Genomic DNA, 24,397 nt, shown 5'->3' on the forward strand with positions numbered 1-24,397 from the left:
TGTTCCTGTCATCTAAATAAACCTCTGTTTTACTGGCTGGATAAAAGTCACTGTGGGTCCCAGGAAGAGGGGTGCAGGGCCAGACTCCGTGACAGGGTTCTTCAGAGATCTGTTCTTGGGCCAATGCGGTTCCATATCTTTATCAGTGATCTGCAAGGAAATATGCAGTCATTGCTGGTAAAGTTTGCAGATGACGCAGACTAGTGGGGAGATAAACCCCGCTGGGGTTCACTTCGACTAGCTCCATCGAGGTGGGCTCCGCTCCGGATCCTTGTCTCCAGGATTTTGCATCGAGTTCATTATGCCGGTGTAAAAAACACCTTTTCTGAAGTGAAGCCATAGTCACAGCCTCTCAGTTTAGGTCCAGCAGGGCATCTGCTCTGCGTAGGGCCTTTATCGTTGGCATTACAAAGCTACTGTGCACAGCACTCAAGGAGCTCTAGCGTGATGCATGCCTGGCAGCACCGATTACCCAGCAGATAGCTTATCTGGGGAGTTAACCTCCCCCACCAGCACAGCCTCTGGTTTCAGAACTGCATCATTTCCATCCTTTCTACCCAATGGGGGCTGGGTGACCAGCGCCCATGGCACTCTCCTTGGATCTTCCTTCCCTCAGAGAAGGGAGCTTCTCGCTCTTTGGGATTCAGTTCCAGTTCCCTGGCACAATCAACACCATGTCCCACTCCTCCCCTCTCCAGCCCTCTTTAACTCCTTTATCTTCTCTGCTCAGCTGCGCAAACCATCCCGCTAGATCATGGTCCTGTGCTCAAGGCCACAGTCTCCTTCATTTATTAAATCTCCTTCCTCTTGTGGCTTGTTTCCCTGCTCTTTGCATGTCTGCCCAGCACATGGACACCCCCTGCAGCTCCATCTGCTCCAGCAGGACTTGATCTTCTGCCCTAGTTTCTATACAGCACCAGGTGCTGCAGCAGAGATAAGGGTGGTGACAGGGCTGGGCTAGCAGGGGGCTGCGGGTCAGGAGTGAGGGGCACTGGCAGCATTGGGGGTGGGCTCAGGACTGGAATAGCCGGATGCAAAGACAGTACGAGCCCATTGAGGGCCCAGGGCAGGAATATTCCCTCTCCCTAACACACAACTGTGACGAAGTGAGACTGTTCTTAATGTTTCCTCTGAATACTGTGTGGGTGCCTCAGTTTCCCCCATGCATTTCTTAAGTCTCCAGTGTGCATTAATGGCCAACACTCTGTCTCCTGGCAACAAATGGCCAGGGCCCTTCACCCTGCAAGGGAATAGCTAAAGGTGAACAAAGAGATCAGGTGACCTCCTGGCCCAGGAAAGAGACAAAGGCCAGAAAGGAGAGGCTGGAGGGGGGGGTTCAGTTTGGAGCTGGCTGGGGATGAGGAGTGAGGGCAGACGTGGGTTGTCTGCCTCACTGGGCCCCAGAATGAACCCAGTGGAGGGGTCCCATCCACTGGATCTACAAACTCTGTTTTAGACATGTTCCTGTCATCTAAATAAACCTCTGTTTTACTGGCTGGCTGAGAGTCACGTCTGACTGCGAAGTGGGGGTTCAGGATCCTGTGGCTTCCCCAGGACCCCGCCTGGGTGGACTCACTGTGGGAAGCGCACGGATGGGCATATGCTGAATGCTCCAAGGAGAGACACAGGAGGTGAAGCCATATGAGCTTCTTGCCCTGCAGACAGTCTGCTCCGAGGGAGAGGAGGCTCCCCAAAGTCCTGACTGGCTTTGTGGGGCGCAGTTCCAGTGCATCGCCCGGGGACTCCATGACAACAACACACACTAATAAACTTGTTATCCAGTCCACATTCAATGAAATGAACAGTATTGGAAAGAAATACTGGCCTTCATTAAAAGCGACGTCGCCGGCCCTTTTTCGATGCAAAGTCGCCAATCACATCATTGCACAACGGTTGTCTTTCGAAAGTGTTTCTCAACTTGGGGATCGCAACCCTCAGGGAGGTTGCAGGACGGGTTTAGGCAGGGTCGCAAGTGGAGGGCCTGCGTTTAGGAGGTGGGAAGCAGGGCCATTGCCCTGGGCCCCTCTGGCCGGGGCTGAAGCACGTAACTTAGCTTCGCTGGGCTGTATTTTCAGATCTTTTTGAAAACCGTTTTTAAAATGAGTAAAATACTAACCCACGCAAGTGCTTATAACAATAACACTAATGAAAAGCGAATGAGCTGCCAATTGCTGGGTCTCCTTACGCCCAGCACGGGCACTGGCAGGCTGGGGGACAGGTCAGGAGTTAGATGAGTCACTGGCCCGGCAGCGCCTGATTCTTTCTCCCCTGCAGCCACAGAGAAGCGAGTTGCTGGAGAGGAACAGGGTGTGGGCGAGGCATGGCCCCTCCCAGGAAATCTGATTTTAAACTCCTGCAGTTTAAGGTTTTGCAGTAGAGGCTGACGACTCCCCTGGTGAGTAACTTTGTTCCTTCCGTTTGTCGCAGGCCTTGTTAGGCAAGGGGAAACCTTCCAGTTGTGGTGCAGTAATTGAGCGTGAGGGGGTGAGCCGTTCTTGTGCGTGGCTGGGACCCAAGCAGGGGATCAGGGCTGGCTTATCCGGGCAGAGGTGTTTCCTGGCAGCTTGGCTTGTCTGTTCAGTTAGCGGCCTCTAGCTGAATCCCTGGGCAGATGCCTCTCCGGTGTATGCCCCCTCCTCTGTCATCTACAGGGCACTCAGCACTGAAGCTGACTCCCCCAGGCCAGGCAGGATCAGGGCAAGCATCCCCCACTGGGCCTTGTCCCTGTGTGGAGGGACTTGAGTTGCCAGTTCGGGCTGGCTGTATTCCTGGACGTTTTGTCCCATGACATAATCCAGGGGGGCTGGCAGCACTAGGCAGGATGGGAAGTCGGTCCCCAGACAGTTCTACCCTGTGCTGAGGCTGCCAGCAAAGGGGCCAGCAGCAGGGACGCGCCCAGGTTTGGGGGCAGTTGGCCTGGCTTGCAATGAGGGCAGGATCCATCACTGCCAGGGGGGCACTGTCAGGCAGGTGGCTCGGCCAGCCCCAAGCAGGGCTTGGCCCCCCATAGTCAGCAATGCAGTGCTTTGCACTGCAGGCCAGGCTGCCCCACCTCATCAGATGAGTAGGGATTTAGTGATGAGCCTGGGCTGGGCATAAAGCCAAGGGCTCTAGGTTTGAATCTAGACCAGGAGGGACCCAATGAGTCGGCAGGGATCAGCTGGGCCATGCAGAGGGCACCAGGTGGCAGGGGTGCTGGTGGGAGGGGGTGTGGGGAGCTGATTCTTCAGCTGGCAGATGGCCCCTCTCGGCAGGATGTGTGCTGAGGAGGCAAATGGCTGGGAGATAAACAAGCCTTCGGAGCTGGGCAGTAGCCCCCCAAGGGCGGCTGGGGCTGGCAGCGAGGTGGGTGAGAAACGCGATGCATGATTGACCACAGTGGGCTGTGAAGTAACAGGGAGTGTGAAAGGATGTCAGACCCCCCCAGGGAATAACACACAGCACACCCAGCCCTGCCTCACCATGGCCAGCACTGGGGGGAGGGGGTGGGGCTGCTTTCTCTGGGCCAGCGCCCACCCCAACACGGGGGTCCTTGTACCCACACGCCTGGCCCCATCTCCTCCTTCCTCTGCCTGGCTGGGGATGACTCAGCAGCAGCCAAACCAGTTCTGTTACCTTCTCAGTGTGCAGGCCGGGAGGGGCCTGTGGTCCCCAGCCCAGCCACAGGGCAGGATCCCTCGCCTGCCGGCATGGCGGGCACCTCCTGGCCAGGGAGCCAGGCTGTGCCCAGCCCTAATGCTAACCAGCTCCTCTCTCTCCCCAGGGCCCTGACACCATGTACACAGCGATCCCCAAAAGGTACCAAGCCAGTCTCCCCAACCCCATTCCCTGGATTTACCTTTAATTCCTGCCCCACACCCCTCCTCACCTGGATTTTCCACAACCCCTCCCTGTCCCCCAGCCCCTCCCCCATACCCATTCCAATCTGGATTTACCCCCATCCTGCCCCTATCACCCTCAGCCCCTCCACCCCTCTACGGATTCACCCCAGCCTCTTTTCACTCCGGCAGCGGCTCCCCCTTTGATGCCTCAGTGAACCAGCCGGGCCTGCACATCTGGCGGGTGGAGAAGATGAAGCCAGTCCCAGTGCCGGCAGAGTCCAAGGGCATCTTCTACTCGGGGGACTCCTACCTGGTCCTGCACAACGGGCCGGAGGAGCAAACCAACCTGCACATCTGGATCGGTAAGGACCGGCTCTCTGGCATGGTGGTGCGGGCTCCCAGCCAGCCCTATGGAGTGAGCCAGTCTGGAGGGGGGAAGCAGGGTGCTGGCACCATGAGCCAGCTGAGGCTGCCGTCACCCTGGGCCATGCCCGCCCCACTGAGGAAGGGAGATTTGCCCTCTCATGAGCTGGGGCAAGGTTCCCCTGACAGCGTCGGTGAGCTGGCATCCCTAGCTGAGACCTGGGGCTGCCCCACCCCTTCCTCACACACCGTAGGGGACAGCGCCCTGGCCTGCAGAGACCAGGGTCTGAGCTCTGAGACAGGGCCTGGAGCTGCCCTTCTGAGCTAGCAGGGGTGTGAGAGCCCAGCCAGGGCCAAGCGAGGGGCCCTATGCTCGGGCTCTGCTCCCTGCCCTAACCGCACTCCCTGGCATGGCACTGCCAGCCCCCTTCTCCCCCCCGGGGGCTCCCATTATGGGGTGAGGAGACTTCAGGCTCCTTGGGCTCTCTGCTGGGAACATCAGCCCGGGCCCCCTGGCCACCCTGTAGGGTCCCCCAGCCCACAGCGCAGCCCGTCCTGGTGCCACGGGCCACCGTCAGGGTAGCCAATGTTCTAATGGCAGAAAACTGAACACCCCTGCCCTGCACCGAGGCCCCGCCCCTTCTCTGAGGCCCCACCCCCGCTCACTCCATCGCTCACTCTCACCCACCTTCACTCACTCCCTCGTTTTCACCAGGCTGGGGCAGGGGTTTGGGGTGGCGGGAGGAGGGTCGGGGTGTGGGCTCCGGGTGGTGCTGACCTCAGGTGGCTCCCGGGAAGCAGCGACATGTCCCTCCAGCTCCTAGACAGAGTGGCGGCAAGGGAGCTCTGTGTGCTGCCCCCAGTCCTGCAACTCCCATTGGCTGCAATTCCTGGCCAATGGGAGCTGCGGAGCTGGTGCTTGGGGCAGGAGCAGCACACGGAGCCTCCCTGGTCATCCCACTAGGTAGGGAGCCTGCCAGCCCCACACCAACCAGAGTTTTAACAGCCTGGTCAGCAGTGCTGACCACAGCCACCAAGGTCCCTTTTCAGCTGGGTGTTCTGGTCAAAAACTGGACACCTGGCAAACCTTGGCACTGGGGCTGAGACCGGGCCCCCTGCTAGCCAGGTGGCAGCTCAGCCATTGCTCTTCCTCCCCCACCGTGCCCAGGCCAGAGCTCCTCGCGGGACGAGCAGGGGGCCTGCGCTGTCCTCTCCACCCACCTTAACACCCTGCTGGGCGAGCGGCCCGTCCAGCACCGCGAGGTGCAGGGCAATGAGTCTGATGTCTTCATGGAGTACTTCCCCCGCGGCATCAAGTACCAGGTACCGGGGAGGGGCCCACCTCAGATCCCCAACCCTTCCCCAGTCCCGGCCTGCCCCATCTGATCCTCCCCAGCCCCAACCTGACCTGTCTGACCCCCCCCCCCAACTCCGGCCTGCCGTCTCACCCCCTGCCCCAGCTCCAGCGTGACCCGTCTGACCCCTCACCATCACCCCAGGCCTGCCCTGCTTCCCTCCCTTGACCCCTCAACCTGTTCCCTTTGCCACGGGTCAGCCCCTGCCTCCCCTCCCCCCCCCAATCCTGACCTGCTCCATCTGCCCCCCTCAGCTAGTCCCCGTGCTCCCTGCCCGGCTGGCGCTCAGAGCCCCTCTCTGTCTCTGCCCCTCAGGAGGGCGGTGTGGAGTCCGCCTTTCACAAAACCCAGTCCAGCCAGGGCTCCGGGCCCATCCGCAAACTCTACCAAGTGAAGGGCAAGAAAAACATCCGGGCCACGGAGCGGGAGCTGAGCTGGGCCAGCTACAACACCGGGGACTGCTTTATCCTGGACCTGGGCCATGTAAGACCACACCGGGGGCAGGGGCATGGGCGGACACAGGCCTGGCTGTGCATGGTCACATATGTCTGTATTCACAGCCAGGTGTATTGGCCAGGGCACGTGGTGCGTGCATTAGCATCCAAGGGTGGCGGGGGATCAGCCAGGGTGAGTGGAGGGTGCATTAGCACCCAGGGGTGGAGGGGGGTCAGCGAGGGTGAGTGGAGGGTGCATTAGCACCCAGGGCTGGGGATGGACTGGCCAGTGTGCAGCAGCTGGGTGTGCATGGGGCAGGTGGGCAGAGGCACTGGCAGATGGTGTCATTGGCATTGCTAGGTGGGTAGCAGGGAGGTTGGCAGGCAGGGGGTGAGGTAGGGAGGCCAGGCGCTGGCGGGCAGGTGGATTTCCATGCATGCCCCTCTCTCCTCTCAGACCATCTACACATGGTGCGGGGAGACATCCAACATCCTGGAGCGCAACAAGGCCCGAGACCTGGCGCTGGCCATCCGGGACAGCGAGCGGCAGGGCAAGGCCCGGGTGGAGATCGTGTCCGATGGGGAGGAGCCGCCTGAGATGATCCAGGTCTGGCCAGGCAGGGTTGGCGGGGCCCTTGTTGCTCTGGTGGATCCAGGGAGGGCTCGGGGCATGGGTGTGAGGCTGGGATTTGGGAGGGGGCAGGGGGTGAAGCCCAGCTTGGAGGCAGAGGGGACAGGCTGGAGATGGGGGTGGGGGTGGCGCTGGGCTCTGACAGATTTCCCCTTTCTCTAGGTGCTGGGTCCCAAGCCCGCTCTGAGACAGGGCAACCCCGAAGAGGATGTCACGGCGGATCAGAAGAACGCAGGGGCAGCTGCTCTCTATAAGGCAAAGTCTTCCCCCACCCCATCTTCAGAGTTCCCGAGCCATCATGGGCAGGGCACCCCGCCATGGCCTGGGCACAGCGGGGCACCAGGGCTGGGGCTGAAGTGGGGAGGGTCTAGGGCTGCAGGCTGCGGGGTGGGGACTAGGAGCTGTAGGCTGGGGAGCAGGGCTGGGGGCTGGAGAGCAGGGCTGAGGCTGTGGGGGTGGAGGCTATGGTGCAGGCTGGGGTCTGGGGAACAGGGCTGAGTGCTGGGTGGGGGCTGTGGAGCAGGGCTAGGGCTGCAGGCTGAGTAGGGCTGGGGGCTTCAGGCTGGGGGGGGCGTAGTGCAGGCTGAGGGCTGGGGAGGAGTTGAGGCTGCAGGCTGGGGGGGTGAGGGCTAGGAGCTGCAGGCTGGGGGGGCCGTGGAGCTGGGTGAGGGGCTGTGGAGCAGGGGGCTGGGCTCCCTGTGGTAGGATCAGCAGCGTAGGGGAGCGGGCGCTGAAGGGATTCACCTCTCCTTGTCCCTGGCAGGTGTCGGACGCGACTGGGAAGATGAACCTAACCAAGGTGTCCGGGAGCAGCCCCTTCAGCCAGGGCCTGCTCTGCACCGACGACTGCTTCATCCTGGACAACGGCCAGTGCGGCAAGATCTACGTGTGGAAAGGTAACAGCGCCCGGGCACGGGCCCTTCTGCAGGGGGCCAGTTGGCTCTGCCGGGGGGCAGAGACGCACAGCCTGAGTGGTACCAGTGAGCCTCATCTGGGGGTTGCCCCAGCCCCACCTCTCCTCCCATTCACCCCACCCCTCTTCCCACCTGCCATGCCCCAGCCCCACCTCCCTTCCCCTTTGCAGAACACCCCTGTGGCAAGCAGCAGCAGCAGCAGCTTTCAATGTACACACAGCTGGCTTTAATGCACTGTGACAGGGGGCACCAGACAGGGGAGCACCCAGCAGCCTGCAGGGCAGAGCACGGGTGCGGCTGTGGGAGCTTACCCAGCCGTCCCATCCCCCCCCATAGGGATCCAGGTGGCCGAACTCCTTGTGAGTCAGTCTCTTGCGGGTTCCACTGTCTCTAGGAAGGGTTGGGCCGGGATTTCCCCTGCCATCTTGCCCATGAGCTCCCCACTGAGCCCTCGTCCAGAGCCGGCGTAGCCCCTCTGCCATCTTCCCCTCCGAGGTGTAGCCCGCGCCCACCACCAACAGCCAAGGCTTTCAAAAGCCACCTTGGGATCCCATCTGGAGCTACCTTTCAAGGGGTCTGGGTTTTCAGTGGCTCCTGAAAATGTGGAGTGGGGTACAGAGCCAAGTGAAGCTCCCCCCCCCCCCCGCCCCAAGGCTAGTCCCGCAAAGGGATTTAGGCACCTAACTCACTGCAGTCAATGGAAGTTAGGTGCTGGAATTCCATTCAGGATCTGGGCCTCGTTGCTCTGGAAAATGGCAGCCGTTCTCACAAGTCAGCGATGGCACCTGGCCCACCAGGAGGGTCACTGTCTCGGGCATCACCATGTAGCTTTTGGCACTTGGCCAGCGCTCCCTGCATAGGGCCACGCATCAGCCCGGTGCACTACAGTCAGCATTGAGGGAACATCACACCCAGTCCCCAGACAGGCCTCTGGCAGTCCCTCATGTGCGCTGCCTGCGCAGAACCCCCCTGCCTGGCTGGGCATGCGGGACTGCCCTGCTGGCTGGTGAAAGCTCCCGGTCTGCACCTGCCTGACTGAGCAGAAATTATTTCACCCAGGGTCCCCTCACGGCTGTCCCCATGCCAGGGCCACCCAGCGGGCCTGGGGTCTTCCCGCTGCCGAAGACCCGGAGCGGAAGAAGCAGTTTTCCGAGGCCCCTAGAGTGAGCGAAGGACCCCGCTCCAGGGGCCCCAAAAAACTCTCATGGGGGCCCCTACAGGGCCTAGGGCAAATTGCCCCACTTGCCCCCCCCTCTGGGCGGCCCTGCCCCACCATGCTATGCCCTGCCTGTCTCTGCCATCAGGGCAGCTGACAGGCTTCTTCGCTCCATGTGTGGCACTCAAGGGAACTCAGGGACCACCATCCTCCCCCACTGACCCACCTTCCCTCCCCAGGCCCCGGAGGTCTGAAAGCCCCTCTCTGTGTCTTGGGGGCTCCAGTGGGTAGGAATTCCCCAGAACAGGGCAAGAGACTTCCTGCTTTCTTCCCCTCCCTGGGCCTAGTGCCCTGCTTATTCCCTACCACCCCCCTCGGGGAGCAGACTCCACACCAGACAGACCACACAAGGGCATTTCCCACTCTCTCTGTGCCCCGAGCTCTGCCCCCATGGCTGGCGAGGCTGATCCTCCTACTGGCCAGAGCTCCTGGCCCAGTGGTGGGGGACGAATGGAGGCACCACAGCTGTGTTCTCACTGCCCGGCCATGCTGCCATCTTCCCCTGCCCTCTGCCTGCATGGGTGTTCCCCGCTAGCAGCCTTCCGCCCTCTTGGGCTTCTTGCTTCGGCTGAGCAACCCCGCTGCGGTTTGAGCCCCTGGGCTGAGGCCCCAGCAAGGGAGCCAGGGTGATCTGCACACAGGGATCCTGCCACCTGGCCTGGGCCTGCTCCCTCCCCCAGGAGCACCTTTCCAGCTGGCCTGTTCTTCTCCATCCCAGGCCCTTCCAGCTCCCTGCTCTCTGCATCTGCCCCACAGTCACTCTGCCCAGGGTTAGCACCGGACCCTGGGCACCTCCCCCAGTGCCAGAGGTGCTCAGCGGAGCACTCAGCCCTGTCCCTCCAGACTTGTCCCCTCTGTGCAGGGGATCGGCTTCCCTGACGCTTACCTCCCTCCCGCCCAGGTCGCAAAGCCAACCAGCAGGAACGGGAGGCAGCCCTGAAAGTCGCTGAGGATTTCATCTCCCATATGAAGTACTCCCCAAAGACCCAGGTGAGTGAACACAGGGCCCTGACAGGCTCCTGGCGGGTGGAGAAGGGAAATGGGGAGGTGATGGGGGCTCCCTGCCAGTAGAGTGACCAGACACCAAGTGTGAAAAATTGGGACAGAGCTCTGGTGGGGGTGAGGGTGGGGTAATAGGTGCTTATATCAGAAAAAGCCCTGAATATGGGGACTGTCCCTATAAAATCAGGACATCTCTGGGCCTTTGCCTGGCTCTCTGACCCAGCCTGGCTTCCCCCAACAGAGAGCACAGAGATGGTTCCCAGGGCCCTTCACCCCAAGGCAGATCTCTCCTCCCCTGCAAGGGGGGTGTCTTTGGGACCCCACCATGCCCCCCACTTCATGATAGGAGCACAGGATTCTCCCCACCTCACCAGTCTCTGTCCCCCTGTCGGCTGCAGGTGGAGATCCTGCCCCAGGGCCGTGAGAGTCCCCTCTTCAAGCAGTTCTTCGCAAGCTGGAAGTGAACCCAGGGCCTGCCCTAAGGCTGCTCAGCGCTGCTTATCTCCAGGCCTGCCCTCCGCTCTGTAGCCACCAGACATCTCATTAAATGACCTGCGCGGGGACCCGTCTGCCTCTTCCCTTCGACTGGGGCAGCCATGGCCTTTGCTCTGCCCTCATGTGGGGGTAGAGAAAGACTTGCAAGGGCAGGGTCCAGAACCGGGCACGGTGCCATTTCCCCCCTCAGCCTCGGCACCAAGCAGCGATGGCAGCTCCTGGCCTCTGGCAGCATGTGTGCCAGTCCAGACCTGAGACGCGACAGCCGTCCACGGGAAGGGACGTGGGGAATGATGGTCACCAAGCGAGGGATCGGATGGCCGGGGGCGTCTCCCAGGCACCAGCGCTGAAGGAGCTAACATAGCATCTCCTGGCTGGGCAGAGGTTGAGCAGGGTTTGGCCGCCGCATGCCAGAGAGATCCTGCAAGGTGGGGACTGCGGGAAGCCACAGCCGCTCAGCAGATCCAGGCTAAGGCAGGGGATGGAGAGAGGAGCCAGGCCCTGGGAAGCTCATGCGGGAGTTGGGGCAGGGTTTAGCGGAGTCCAGCTACATTCTGTTGCTGTGGGAGGCTGCCCGGGGCTGGAGCCAACGACCGGAGGCCATAGGGCTCCCTGCTCTAGAGCTGCCCCTTGCAGCCTAGGGGCCTGTCTCTGAACAGGGCCAGTACCAGATGCTTCAAAGCGGGGAGCCTTGCTATGGGGCCAGGGACTCATAGCCTGGGGCACAAGCCTGGTTCTAACAGAAGTGCTGGCTCGAGGCTGCTCCCTCTCTGGGCCTCTCACGGCTGTGGCCAGCCTCACCTCTGCCCCCAGGCCAGAGGGCAGCCCTGGGGACGTGGACAAGGGTATGAACGCACTGGCCCAGCAGGGCTCAGGCCAGGCAAGAGAAACGCTGAGCAGATACAGTCCCCGAGGCCCCTTCGACCTGCCACCCCACAGGAGGGCCAGGGGCAGGAAATCCCCTCTGGGCAGGAGGGTGAAGGGCCGGGTCTTATCCCGGGGCGGGCGGCAGTGGCTGCTCAGGGCTCCTGGGTCATTTGGGCACAGTAGGGCTGTTTGCCCAGCGCTGCAGTGGGGCCAATGGCTTCATGGGACTCGGAGAAAGCCCCACAGGAACCGGGAGGGAAGGGAGGAGGGGGCTAGCAGTGCTCGCGGGGCAGGGATTTTCTCTCGCTGCCGGGGGCACATGGTCCCTGGGTACTGACCGCCACCACCAGAGCACAGAGCTGGCTGGAAGCTGGCAGGGCGTGGGGCAGGCCCAGGCCACAGGCCCCGGGGCACCTGGCATATAATTTAGCTTCCTGGTCTGCATGCTAAGATGGAGTGAAGCATCCGCCCCTCCCCTCCACTCCTGCCCCCCCATCCCCCGTCTCAGCACTGTGGGGACCTGAGGCAAGATGGGGTGAAGAGGGGAGGAGGTGGGGCGATCATCAGAGAGTGGGGGGGGTCAGGAAGATGAGGACACAGAAGTTGAGGGGACAGCGCTGGGGTAATGGAGGGGGAAGTCAGGATGACAAACAGCTGGTGCCCCGCGGCAGGAGCTGGCATCATAGCAAGTGGATCATGGAGGGCCCATCACCCGGCCCCCTGCACTGGGTGCGGCTGACACCCACAGGACACAGGGCCGTGACACTGAGGCCAGGCCCTGGCTGGCACCGGCCCAGCCGAGTGCCTTCCCGCCCAGCCATGGGGGGTTGGAGGCCGTTAATGCTTGTCCCTTTCCCCAAGCGAGCGGAGGTGGCCTATGCTCCTGCCCCAGCAGGTGGTTAGCGAGCACAGGACAGAATGGCCAAGCCCATCCCGGCCACTCACCCGGGGACCCATCCCATGCTGCTGCCCACAGACATAGCACCGTGGGTTGTCCCTGGGAAAGCCAACTCGCAGGTATTCAGGCTGCCCAGGCCTCAAACCTCTGCAGATTCCCTGCACTGGTACCCAGCCTGCAGGGCCAACCCTTCTGGGATGAGGGGTCCCCCATCAGCACCCTGGCCTGGCCTGCTGCCTCCAGGGTTAGTTTGCAGACCGTGGGCGGCCCCGGCTGGCAGCCTAGCCAAGCCCCCGCAGCAGCAGCAGCAGCGCTGCCAGTGTCCAGCCAAGCGTGGCACGGGGGGCCGAGCTGGGGCACACGCAACGCTCCACCTCCAGCGGGGGGCCCCGCCAGTCTGGCTGCAGCTTGGCTCCCGTGGGGGGACTGGTGGGGGCACTCAGCGGTGGGTAGAGCTCCCCGGTGCAGTCTAGCCAGTCCCTGGCAATGGAGCGAGGGTAACCGATCTCCAGCTTGAGGCTGTGCCACTCCAACTTCCAGTACTGCCTGCCCTTGAAGGCGTAGACCTCTCCTGCGGGCAGATAGGCATCACAAGCACATCAGGGCTCTGCAAGCGGCTAAAGGCTAGGGGAAAGGGCACAAGGGGTCCCCTTTAACACACAGGAACTGAGGGGGGTGGAGACTGTGCCCCATAGAGACTCCCTGCTCTGAGGTGTACCTTTACCGGGGAGGCGGGGGGGCAGAGCAACAGGCTGGGGAGTCTCCATGGGACACAGGAGGGTCCCCTTTCACACGCAGGAACTGAGGGGCTGAATCACCACGAGGCAAGGGGCTGGAGTGAGGCGAGCGACTCACCATCACTCCCACTCAGCATGTCATCCACAGGGGTGGGGAGCTGCCCCCCGAGCATGGTGTGGGTGGGAGACCCCTCGTCCATGCGCCCTGCAGCCTCGTCATAGGACCACTGCAGCCCCCCCTTGAAGAAGTAAGTTTTCCGGTCGTGAGGCCACGAGAAGGCAGCGTCCACTCCCCCCTGGGGCAGGCCGAAGTCCGTGACGGGGCGTGGATACCCCTCCTCCACACCGTTGTCCTTAAACACCCAGTAGAGGGGCCCTGAGGGAGAGAGGGGGGCAGTGAGCGGGTGCCAGACAGCCTGGCGCTGAAGGGAGCAGCCAGAGCACAGGAGACAGCTGGGGGACCCGCCCCATTCCCCTGCAGAGGCCTCTCTGCTCAGCTCTGAACCCCAGGAGAAGAAGAGATGCAAGGGAATCATTTGTGGTGGTCTTGCAGCCCCACTCAAGGGTACCCAGCGTGGACTGCCAGGGGGTGGCAGGGCCTGCAAAGGCAGCATGAAGGTGCGTTCCACCCCCAGGGCGCAGGACGGCTCCTTGCCATGCCCCGTCTGGCCCTGCTGCTCTTGCTCCCCCGTGCCCCCGGCTCTCACCGCTGAAGAAGAGGATCCGATGGTCTGTGTGCCTCTCGTAAACAGCGTCCACTTTGCCCAGGCTGCGGGGCAGGCCTCGCCAGAAAGCCGCGCTTAGGGCGGGGCGCAGGGAGGTGAGGTGCCGGCCATGGGTCAGAAGCCAGAAGTACTGACCTGGTTTGGGGTGGAGGGGAGAGACAGGAGGTTACTGGCTGCCCCCTGTGCCCAGCAGCATCAGTCCGGGAGAGTGGATGCCACAGCTGGGCCCCGCATTCAAGGAAAGCCCCTGGCAGTGCAGCGCTGAGGGACCCAGGTGAGAGCTGGGCCCCGGGCTGCGCATGGTTTGGCCAGGCATGGCCAGCACCCAGAGCGCAGCTGTTGCATGGGGGCAGCTGCAGGGCTGCTAGGGTGGCTGAGCAGAGCCTATCGGCCAGGGACAGACTCAGCCCCCTACCCTCTGCCAGTCCCTTGCCCCTCGGGAAAAGCCTCTCCCAAGCCAGGGGCATGAGGAGGAGGCGCCACCCCCTGGAGCTGAGACACATCTGCCTACATCTGGGAGCTGGGGAAGGTCTGGGGCATGGAGATGGCACAGGACTGCCAGGCGTATGGGGCTATTGGCACAGCAACCAGGCTGGGGGCCCCACGGGGCAAGGGCTGGGGGCTCTGAGAGAACAGAGAGGGAAGGGGCAGGTCTGGCAGCACGGGCAGGGAGGGCAGGGACACGAGAACCTCCACCCTGTCTCTCTCCACACTCGCCGGGATGCCCTCCCCACAGCACCCCATCCACATCCCACCCAGGCAGCGCCACCCCCCGGCCTTGTAGCGTGCCCCCTGCTGGAGGTTGTGCTGCTACAGGCCCAGCCCTCAGCTTTCACATAGGGAGCTGCCCCCCCCCCACACACACACACAGGGCGAAGAGGCAGCTGGTCCTACAGGTGTTGGGGTCGCCTTCCCCCCGTGGGACAGAGGGAGCCGGCCGGCCCCACACGGAGTGAAATGGGCCGACCCCCTACATTCAGGGACAGACCTTTGAAAAAGAAGGTTTCCCCGCGGATCTGGGCGACGGCATCGATGCTGGAGGAGCAGCGATCCGGGAACTCCTCCGACCTGCCACGGAAGCAGGGAGTGCATCAGCAGCACACAGTTGGCTCCCCTCCTGACCTCCCATAATGCCCGGGGGCTGGCAGAAACCTCTGCCCGCAGGCAGAGCCATGGAAATACCCCCAGCCTGGCAGAGAGCCTGGGGCTGAGACTGTACCTGCATTGGGTCGCCCCACAGCACCCCGACGTGCTCTGCACCTCGCTAGCCCCACTCCCACCTGACAGCATGACTACAAACCCCACTGGTGACTAGGTTTGCCAGACAGATTCAGATCCAAGGTCCATCTAGCCCAGTGTCCTGAGGTGCAGGAATCCCGCAGTTGCAGGTGGGGGACAATCTGTCCCCCACTTTAGGTCTCCAGTAGTTAGAGATGGGCATGTATATGAGGCCTTCCAAAAACGTTATAATCCTTAACTGTGATAACTCTTGAGGGTCCAGTTTATCCACAGAAACACCCAGTCCCTGCTGGATTCCAGCTGAGTTCTTGGCCTCATTGACATCTTATGGCAGTGAGTTCCACAGGCTCATCACACTGTGAAAGCGTTTTTCCCCGCAGCAGTGCTGAATTCCCCACCTTTCAATTCCACTGAACGTCCCCCTGCTCTAGGACAGGGGTGGCCAATCTGAGCCTGACAAGGAGCCAGAATTTACCAGTGTACATTGCCAAACAACCACAGTAATATGTCAGCAGCCCCCCATAAGTCCCCCCCACCCGCTCCCAGCGCCTCCCACCCACAGGCAGCCCTGCTGATCATCATCGCCTCCCCCTCCCGATCAGCTGTTTCCTGACGTGCAGGAGGCTGGGGGGGGAGGGGGAGGAGCAAGGGGCGGGAAGGGGGAAGTGGGGGCTGGGCCCATGGCAGAGCCAGGGGTTGAGCAGTGAGCACCCCCACAGCACATTGGAAAGTTGGTGCCTGTAGCTCCAGCCCCGGAGTTGGTGCCTATACAAGGAGCCACATGTTAACTTCTGAAGAGCCGCATGTGGCTCCAGAACCCTAGGTTGGGCCCCCTGCTCTATGAGAACAGACGCCCTTGCTCCTCCTCCTCTAAACCAGCTGTGATTTTAGGTGCATTTATCCTGCCCTCTCTTATTCATCCCTTTCTATGGGAGACCTCCTCCATTGTTTCAGTCCCACTTCAGAGGAGAACGTCTCCAGCCCTGGATCCTTTCCTGACCCCGCTCTGAACTCCTCTGAGATGGGTGCCCAGGTCCCTTTCCCGAGAGGGTGCTTTTAACCCAGGACCCTGCTAGGTGTCTATGGTACATGCCGACATGGACTTTCATTTGCCAGCTTGCTGTCCATTCACCCGGCTCTGGATTCGGCCAGGGGCCGCTCAGCACGCAGGCCTGGAACCAGGGGTTCCCCGGTTCTGAATGAACTGGAGACACCACGGAACTCACTAGCTGATCCCTGGGGATCCCAGCCGGGCCAGGGAGCATTGATACTCCTTGGGTCTGAGTGCAGGGTGGGAAGGGGAAAGGGATGGTCTTAGCTCACCTGAAGGCAGGGAAGTCGTGGGGCAGGGATGCCGGGTCCGGGAGCAGCGACGATGCCTCTGGCTTCTCTGTGGAATGCAGAGCACGGCTCCCTGGATGCGGGTGAGAGCATGTGACCATCAACCTCCCCACAGTCCAGCCACCACATCCTGCAGCGAGCCAGCTCTCAGCCCCACACAACAAGCTGTGGGTCAGCACAGCCTCTCTGGGCAGCAGTCACTCTGAGCCTCACCCCAACAGCTGCTTTATCCACAATGGGGCCATGAGATGGCAGTGCACCCCAAAAACGAGCTCCGAGTTCAGCTCATCCAGTGCTAGCTGGCTGACACTGAGCACTGGCTCACTCGGTACATGGGACACAGCCTTGCCAGGCTGGCCACCCCACCACTGCTAGTCCTCTTTCAGAGACCTGTTTGCAACAGCTGGGCACAGAATCCAGGCTCTGGCTTGGAGAACGTCCCGGAGACACAGCCTGGCATTAGAGCCAGGCAGAGAGGGCTCCCACCCCAGTTCTGCCCCGCCAGGCCATACCGTAGAGCCTTTGGATGTCCACGCAGTCATCAGCCTGCAGCTGGTACTGCAGCGGGTCGCCCACCGGGCCCTGGTAATACGGGCGCATGATGGAGCGCTTGGAGGGCGAGTGCCCCAGGCCCAGGCTGTGACCAAACTCGTGCACAGCCACAGCAAAGAGATCTGTCCCGTAGTCATCTGCAAGGGGTGACGGGGGAGTGAGGAGCCTGGCATTAGTGAGGGGAGAGGTGGGCAGTCTCTGCCCAGACAGGGAGCTCCCTCCGTCCCAGGGCCCACCTGGAGAGCGGAAGGTCCAGTCCTCGTCGCTGTCGAAGTGCACGTGGCCGGCACGCTGGGGATCCCTGGGGAAGAAGGCATGGGCCACCATGCCCCCAGGCCCGTCAAAGGGGTAGCCGTCCTGGTGGTCCAGGTGCAGGAACTCCACCGAGATGTCAGCTCTGGGCCCACCCACCTCGTGGAAGGTGAGCGGGGCAGCCTCACTCCACACCTTCAGCGCGTAGTGCATGAGAACACGGATGGTCTCTCGGCTGAGCCACGCCTCCCGCGGATATGTCTTCACCCTGCGAGGCGGAGTGCCAACAGAGGGGCTCACGGGGACCGGGACCAGGCCCACGGTCAGGAAACAGGCAAAGCCACGAACCGGCTATGGGTGAGCAATCTGTGCCCCTCACTCTGACCCACAGCCCCTGCTAGCCCAGTCCTGGGCTCCCCACCCCCAGCTCTGCCAATTCCCCTCACTCCCAATCCACAGCCCCTGCTAGCTCTGTCCTGGGCTTTCCCCCCCCGGCTCTGCCAGTGCCCTTCACTCCTGACCCACAACCCCTGCTAGCCCAGTCCTGGGCTCCCCCCCCATCCAGCTCTGCCAGTGCCTCTCACTCCCAGCCCGCCCTTGATATCCCAGCCCTGGCACCACACACCCCCAGCGCCCCTCACTCCTGAACCACAGCCCCTGCTAACCCAGTCCTGAGCTCCCCAACCCCCCCAGCTCCGGGGTAAAGCTAGCCCCCTAATATAAGCAATGGCTCATGTGTCACTGTCTCCATTTTCCTGGGTCCATTCGAGTCTTTGGTATTTAATAGGGAAACCCCAGGGCTACAGCAAGGGGCGTGTGGGGAAACCAGCATGGATTCTTGAGGATCAAAGCCTTTGGTTTTCCAATCAGAGCTTCTACAGGCACTGCTGGGCAGGCCAGTCTGCACGTCTCCATGCGATACTGTATTGGTTGTCAGCTCCTGCCTGCGTGTCTAAACTCTCCAAGTCCCTTTGCATTGTCTCCCGGCTCCCCTAGTTCCCACTTCAGCATCATCTGCAACCTCCAGGTTCTGCTGTCACTGCTTGATCAGCCTGGTGCCTGCAGTCCCCATGGGATCGCTGGTGACCAATCTAGTCACCCCGGCAGTGGTGCATCAGCACCCCCTAGTGTTACACTCTGACATTATTCCAGGGGAAGATCCTGCCCTACTACACTTGCCAGGGCCAGGGCTCCCCTCCGAGTGCTGACCTCAGCCTGGCCCTGCTTCGCTCACACAGTCTGAGAGGGCTGTAACCAAGGGACCTGCGACACCGGGTCCCCTTACGGTCTGCACAGCAAATCCAGTGAGCGCTGCCCCTGGGCGAGGCAGCACAGATATCTGATGCACCTGTAGGGCCGGTTCTGCCACCTCCCATGCAGCCATGTCTTCAAAGGAGCTCACACCCTACAGCTCCCATTCAGGAAAATGGAAAAGCCCCACCTTGACCCCAATAATGGGGGCTCCTGGGCACCAAGGAGTTTGGAAAATCTGATGCCAACTTCCTATGCAGCCGTTTAGCCATGGTACTTCTGTGGCCCCTGTGATGAAGTGGGGGATTTTCTTGTTTTTTTCAATGGTTTGTGTGCAGAGGGGGTGGGACTCAGTTTTCCTGGGTGTTACTGGTTTAACGAGGGGATGGGAGAGGGAGTTTGTTGTTACAGAGGACTGGAGGGGGAGCTTGGTACCCTGGCCAATAGCCTGGAGAATGGATACCCCAGCGACTGGTGACCTGGTGCCTGGGAGGCCCAGCTCGGACACCACAGCCAGTTCTGGCCAGTGAGAGGGCAATGGGTTGGGGAGAGAGGACCCTGGTGACCTGACCAGCCAGTTTCAGCCGGGGGGGGGGGGGCAAGGACGGCTGAGAGGAGAGGAGGCCCAGGCGACCCTGTTTACCTGAACAGAAGACAAAGGACAGGCAGGGTTTGGGGGCAGGGGATATCAGATGCCCAGCTGGGAAGCAGGGGGGCTCTGGGCTGGAGGGGGGAGCAGGCAGAGCCCACCTGGATACAGGGGAGACTTGGATGTGCTGTGCTGAGGGAGGCCAGGCCTGAGGCCCTGAGAGTTTTCTGTGTTATGTTCAGATGCTCAGTAAACCCTCCTGTGTTACACAGGCTAAGCGTCACTCCGGTCTAGAGAACAAGGTTGCATTATTCCCTCTGGGAGTGGAGGCCCTGGAGATCCAGAGCAAGGGGACTCCCTGAGTCACGTGCTAAGGCTCAGAGAGATGCAGCTGCAGGAGGTGGAAGGGCTTAACCCCAGAAGAGAGTGGACACTCAAGAAGGGCTGTCTCACTGAAGGGGGATTCCCCCAGGGACTGTTTGGGGCCAAGAGCAGGCACGACTTGGGAGTCTGTGACAGCCCCCATCACCGCAGCCTATGAGCAATTCACATCTGTCAACAGATTTAGCCTCACAACACCCCTAGGGCTGTTACCCACACTGTGCAGGTGGGAAATTGAGGCACAGAGCAGCAAAGTGACCAGCCCAAGGTCTCACAGGGAGTCTGTGGCAGGGCAGGGAATTGAACCCAGGATGCCCAAGTCCCTGGTTTGTGCCCTCACCTCCCTCTCCATGTGTAGCCCTGCTCCAAACGGGGTTCTTCATAGGCCCAGGGTCCACCCTGGGCTGACTGCTGCAGGCCCAGGGCCTGGCGCTGCCTGCCCCTCAGAGGGAGCGGAGCTGTGGCAGGGTTCTGCAGACAAACCCTTGTTGTTCTCTGGTATGTGCCCTCAGTGCTCAGACACCGATGCTTTGCTGCTTACCGGCCTCAGAGCTAGCGGGGTTTTCCTCTTGACACATGGGTCAGTATTTTGCGCAGGGCAGTGATGTCGTTATTTGTTGAGTGGCAGCGCCTAGGAGCCCCAGTCATGAACCAGACCCACCCTGTGCCAGGCCCTGCACAAACACAGAACTAAAAGCCAAGGCAGCCCCTGCACCCAAGATCTGATGGTCTCTGTACCTGCCAGATGATGTTCCTACCTCTTTTAGAGGACTCAGCCCCCAGGTTTGCTTTGTTCCAGCCGCTTGTACCCCCTCTCACCTCCCCTCCCTGTTCCCAACTTCCCCCACACTAATTGCTAGTGAATGCAGTGGATTGATTAGCCAACTTCCTTTAACTCCAAAAAACACAACTTGGCCTGGCTGCTTTATACACATTTTGTCCATGCTCCTTTCCCCATTTTCTAGCCACTGCTATTTGGGTATTTGTTACTTCCTAACTGTCCACTTTTCCTCTGGGTGTGGGGTATCCAGGTGTGTATCTTGTGTTAGAGGCAGGTTTAAAACCCCTGTTCAGTAGCTCAGCCTTTTGGAGCCCTTGTTAATTTCATTACCGACATGTGAGAGTTTGTACAGCGCTGGATTAGGGCTAGGAGACCAGGAGGGATTTATTTAGCCAATTCCCAATTAACACACTTTGCTCAGTGTGTCTCTGAGCAGTCTGGCCGGGTTACACCCCATGAGACGCAATGGCACTGGAATGCCCTGGGTGCCTAGCCATGAGGTTTGCTCCAAGGTGCCCTAATGGGGCTGCATTGGCTTTTGGGGAGCAGGTATCTGATGACTGCTGGGGCGGGTTGATACCTACTTCCAGGAGATGTTCCTCTTTGTCCAAGCCAGGCCTGCACTCCGCCTGCCCCGACTTTTCCTCCTCTTCCGCCACAGCCTCCCATTCTTCCTCTCGGGCAGCTTTTCCGGGAGCACATCAGGCAGCGAGCAGCGTGGCATCCGGATCAGCCCCAGCGTGGCATCGTCTGGGCAATGCAGAGGGAAACACAGATGCGTTACCGGCCGGTAGGTCAGAGTGCTGCCTGGGACACAGCGGTGCAGCGAGCTGTCAGTTCTCAGCTGGGGGTGAAGCGAGCCCTTCAGGCAGACTGCCTCTTGCAGAACAGTCTTAGGGGAGAGCCCACTCTGCTCCCACCCAGACCCCCAGAGCCCCCGAAGGGGCACCATGTAGCTATGGCAGAGCCCTGGGCTGGTTTGAAGGGGAGCATTGACTGGCTCACAAGTTGGGGCACAGGGGTCCTGCTGAGCCTGCTTTCCCTCAACATCAAGGCAGGGGGCCATGGATGGCATCTGGGCTGACAGGGCAGCGTGGCAGGGGAGGGTTAAAGGAGCCGGAGTCTCCCTGCTGAGAAGTGGATCCCAAACCAGACAGACGGAATTCAGGGGTTCCCTTAGCAGAGCAGGGTGGGTAGCTGCTGGGGGCAGGGATGGGCTGCTGCAGAGGGGTTGCCATGCAGACGGGAGCAGGTTGACAGACACAGGAGGGGCTGGCGGAGACCAGCAGAGGGACATGAGAGAACCAGAAGGGGAGCCCGTAGAGGGACAATGTGGGGTCCAGGTGCTGGGGGAGGGGCCAAGGCAGGGTGTGGTCTGGGTGATGGTTGCGCTGGAGTACTGCAGGTTGTCACAGGTGATGGGGGCTGCAGGCAGGGATGACAGAGGGGGTGGGGCTGCAGGCAGGGACAATGGAGTGACTACGGGCTGCAGGCAGGTGCTGGCTCTGCATACCTGGGATCCCAGTCTCAGGGATGCCCGCGAAGCGCTGCATCACGCGGATGGCGCTGGTCACCGCTTCCCAGGTCTGGAGCTGGCCAGTGATGGGATCGGCGGGGGGGAGGTAGCCATACTGCATCAGCCAGACCTGGCAACGGGCACAAACACGGGAGAGTGACATCATCGCAAGCACCCAGCCTGCTCAGCTTCTTGGACACACTGGGTCTGGTGTCCCACCTGAGACAGACTGGCTGAGCTGGGAACCCCAGAAACTTCTCCTGTCAGTGACCAAATCCCCTTCCCAGCTCAGGTTTGAATCTTGACTCAAGACAGCAATGCCCATTTGTCCACCTGTCACGTCCATGCTGAAGTGATGTGCCCAGGGCTGGGACAACAGGGGGCTGCGAGTCAGGACTGAGGGGCACCAGCAGAGCTGTGGGGGCAGGATGGGAGAGATCCTGGCCTTCACACCCGTTTCCTCCCCCATCGCTCGGGTAGTTGGAGGTTGGGGAAGGTGGGGGGAAGCAGAAGGCAAGTGAATGTTATCAAGAGGACACATTAGCCCCCGCCCCCCAGCCCCATACACATGGTTATGTGGGACTCACCACAACCTCCTCGCTCTCATCCGCTGGGATGGGCACAGGACGGGCACTGGTGGACAGTGCTAGCAGCAAGATCACCTGTGCCAAGACGGGGGATGCTGTTGTCTCTTGCCTAAACTCTGGGCGGCGCTGCTGCTCCATGGAGTGTTTGCAGGGCAGAGGCGCTTCTCCAGCCTCCATGCACCTCCCACACCGAGCCTGGTCTGCAGGGCAGAGCGCCCTGATCTGCAACGGGGACTCCTTGAAGCTCCCAATCTCGGAAGCTTTATCTGGGCTGAGGAGCTGGAATCCCTGCTGCCTGGAGCCTTGGCATGGGCATCGGGATCCAGGACACCGACATCTCTGCAACTACAGCCTGGCCTCCACTCCTGCGTCGGAGATGACACAGATAGACACAGCTGAGAGCCCTGCTCAGCCGGGGAGTGTCCAGGGACCATGCCTGAGCTCCAGTGATATGAGATCGAGTGGGCAGCAAAGCCAGCCCTGGGGAACGCAGGGGTCAGGACCGGCTCCACGTGGGATTTGCCCAGACCCGATGAGCCCGTGGAAGCAACAGGGCACTGGGACCCCAAACCGAGAGTGCAGCCAGGCACCACGACAGCGAGCAGCACCAGCAGCAGCCCAGCGGGGGGCTAGTGAGCTGGCACAGGTAGAATCGCTAGTCCGGGGCCATGCTGCATGTTGACAGCCAGGCCTGGGAGATGCCAAGTACGTGATACCAGCCCACAGGGGCAGCTGCCACTGCAGAGGGCGCGGGAGACTCCACAGGCCGGCACACGGGACACCCCACCTCCAGCGTCCCCAGCGTGGGTACTTGCCCATTTGGAGTGGGGGGAAACAGGGTGTAACTAGAACAGGTGCCGCATTCCACCAGGGCCCCTCCCTACTGCCACCCACTTCTGAAAACTCCAGGACACTTTCCCCAAGCTGGGGACACCCCGCTCCAAGGCTGAGACACCTCCACAACTGGCCTTGCTTTCTACCCCCTTTTGACAGGAAGAAACCCCAAGCTTGTAATTGAGCAGGAAGTCGGCTTGTCATCCCGGGACAGCTCCAATTCCTGCATTCAGCCTCCAGCCCACCAGGCCTGCGTGCCCGGCTCCTGGCATACCCCACCACCCCACCCTGCAGTGTGGACCGAGTGATGTGCCGGGCATCCCAGATGCAGCAGGGCTAGGTTGTGTTGGTCCAGGAATGGGAGCTGGTCCCTCATTCCCAGGGAGCAGAGTGGGTGACTCAGGAGTGGGCACTCTCCCCTCGGAGTTGGTGCTGACCCCACTGCCACAGTGTTGGGCTAAGGGGCACGGGTGACTCATTAGGAATAATACATAGCAGTGGTGCTCTCCCCTCTGAGTCAGCACTAGCCCTAGTGCCCCCACACAGTGATGGGGGGTGCTGCACTGTGGAGGGGGAGGAGGCCCTTCAGCCTGGGAGTAGGGGCAGGAGTGCTTAGAGCCATTGATCCAAACTGTAAACTCTGTACACGATGGAAACTACTTCAAGGCAGGAGATGTGGCAGCACCCCTAGTTCTGGCACCCCCACTTCCTGGTGCTGCAGAAGCCTGCTTCCAAAACTGAATTTCTGACACTTCCCCCGCTGCTGTGCATGGGGAAAGGGCTGTGAGCCTCCACCCCAGACACAGCTGCATCTAAGGAAGGAAGGACGTGTGGTCATTAGTTAACATGGCGGTTCTCAGGTTAGGGGCTTGCGGCTAGTTTCGTACTCCGGGCTGAGAGCAGAGCTGTGCCAGGTGCTGTAGGGACATGCAGCAAGAGATAGGGAGCAGGGGTACTCTGTCACTGCCATGGAGGGAGGGTCGTAGGCGGGACGCAGGAGGTATCGCTCTGCCGGGGTGGGGAAGGGGTTGGAGGGTCCCTCTGTGCCCCCTCGCCCCGCTGCCCTCCCCTCCCTCACTCACCTGGTCCCGAGGCTGCAGCCGGGCTCCCCCGGGACGCCCCCGTGGGCAGGGTCCCGCTCCGCTCGCTGCCTGCTACGGTTCCCCTTCCCCTATCGGCCAAGTCCCCCCGGCGCCTTCCCCGGAGCCGCGCCCCCAGCGCCTCGCCAAAGCGCCTTGCGCCCGCGGGCGGCGTTTGGAACAGGTCCGCGCCCCGCTTCCAGGGGCTCGGCTTCCCCCTCTCAGCTCCGCTCCGGCTGGGATTGCCCCGGGCCGAGCCCGGTCTCTGCCCCAGCGCTGCGTCCCTCCCCGGGGCTGAGGCTCATCCCGGGACAGCCACTCGCCAGCGCGGGGGGACGGAGCTGCTGGGGAGGGCGAGGGCTGGCTGGGAGGAAGGGAGTGTCGGGGAACGGCTTAAAGGGACACTCCCCCCGTCTTCTCTCCGTGCGCCACGGCTCCCGGGCCTGGGGCTGCCCCCTAGCCCACACCCGCTTCACACCCAACGGGGCCAGCCAGGGCGGGTCACCCGCTTTCAGCAGACCCCGAGCCAGGAGCCAT

General features: G+C 61.5%; 2 protein-coding genes across 5 annotated transcripts; one reads left to right on the forward strand and one right to left on the reverse strand.

Moving 5' to 3' along the window:
• Positions 1–2,260: 2,260 nt before the first annotated feature.
• CAPG (capping actin protein, gelsolin like) lies at positions 2,261–10,299 on the forward strand. 3 transcript variants are annotated; one of them, XM_032773395.2, is made up of 10 exons: positions 2,261–2,395; positions 3,764–3,798; positions 4,011–4,183; positions 5,353–5,507; positions 5,855–6,022; positions 6,431–6,580; positions 6,767–6,859; positions 7,368–7,500; positions 9,636–9,724; positions 10,135–10,299. In XM_032773395.2, exons 2-10 carry the CDS (start codon positions 3,776–3,778, stop codon positions 10,198–10,200), a joined length of 1,050 nt encoding a protein of 349 aa, XP_032629286.1. In that variant the 5' UTR covers positions 2,261–2,395; positions 3,764–3,775; the 3' UTR covers positions 10,201–10,299. The 3 variants fall into 3 exon arrangements, with proteins under 3 accessions (XP_032629286.1, XP_032629288.1, XP_032629287.1); XM_032773396.2 differs by lacking the exon at positions 2,261–2,395 and adding an exon at positions 2,410–2,484; XM_032773397.2 differs by lacking the exon at positions 3,764–3,798 and having other exon boundaries at positions 2,262–2,395.
• Positions 10,300–10,393: 94 nt separating this feature from the next.
• LOC116820731 (matrix metalloproteinase-17-like) lies at positions 10,394–23,920 on the reverse strand. 2 transcript variants are annotated; one of them, XM_032773392.2, is made up of 11 exons: positions 23,864–23,920; positions 21,948–22,312; positions 21,358–21,490; positions 20,429–20,594; positions 16,827–17,110; positions 16,551–16,727; positions 16,021–16,111; positions 14,447–14,526; positions 13,441–13,593; positions 12,852–13,109; positions 10,394–12,567 (listed from the first exon to the last, which is right to left on the reverse strand). In XM_032773392.2, exons 2-11 carry the CDS (start codon positions 22,122–22,124, stop codon positions 12,278–12,280), a joined length of 1,809 nt encoding a protein of 602 aa, XP_032629283.1. In that variant the 5' UTR covers positions 22,125–22,312; positions 23,864–23,920; the 3' UTR covers positions 10,394–12,277. The 2 variants fall into 2 exon arrangements, with proteins under 2 accessions (XP_032629283.1, XP_032629284.1); XM_032773393.2 differs by lacking the exon at positions 23,864–23,920 and having other exon boundaries at positions 21,948–22,401.
• Between the last annotated feature and the right edge of the window lie 477 nt (positions 23,921–24,397).

The sequence above is a fragment of the Chelonoidis abingdonii genome, chromosome 2, assembly GCF_003597395.2.
Source record: "Chelonoidis abingdonii isolate Lonesome George chromosome 2, CheloAbing_2.0, whole genome shotgun sequence".
NCBI lineage: Eukaryota > Metazoa > Chordata > Testudines > Testudinidae > Chelonoidis > Chelonoidis abingdonii.

Bases quoted from the DNA above. Each gene is read 5' to 3' on its own strand.
- CAPG (XM_032773395.2), top strand. From the start codon at position 3,776: ATGTACACAGCGATCCCCAAAAG. The intron at 6,581-6,766 runs GTCTGGCCAGGC...CCCTTTCTCTAG, and splicing joins AGCCGCCTGAGATGATCCAG to GTGCTGGGTCCCAAGCCCGC. The intron at 6,860-7,367 runs GCAAAGTCTTCC...TGTCCCTGGCAG, and splicing joins GGGCAGCTGCTCTCTATAAG to GTGTCGGACGCGACTGGGAA.
- LOC116820731 (XM_032773392.2), bottom strand. From the start codon at position 22,124: ATGGAGGCTGGAGAAGCGCCTCTGCCCTGCAAACACTCCATGGAGCAG. The intron at 20,595-21,357 runs GTATGCAGAGCC...TGCATTGCCCAG, and splicing joins CCCTGAGACTGGGATCCCAG to ACGATGCCACGCTGGGGCTG. The intron at 17,111-20,428 runs GTAGGTATCAAC...TCCGCCTCGCAG, and splicing joins AAGAGGAACATCTCCTGGAA to GGTGAAGACATATCCGCGGG.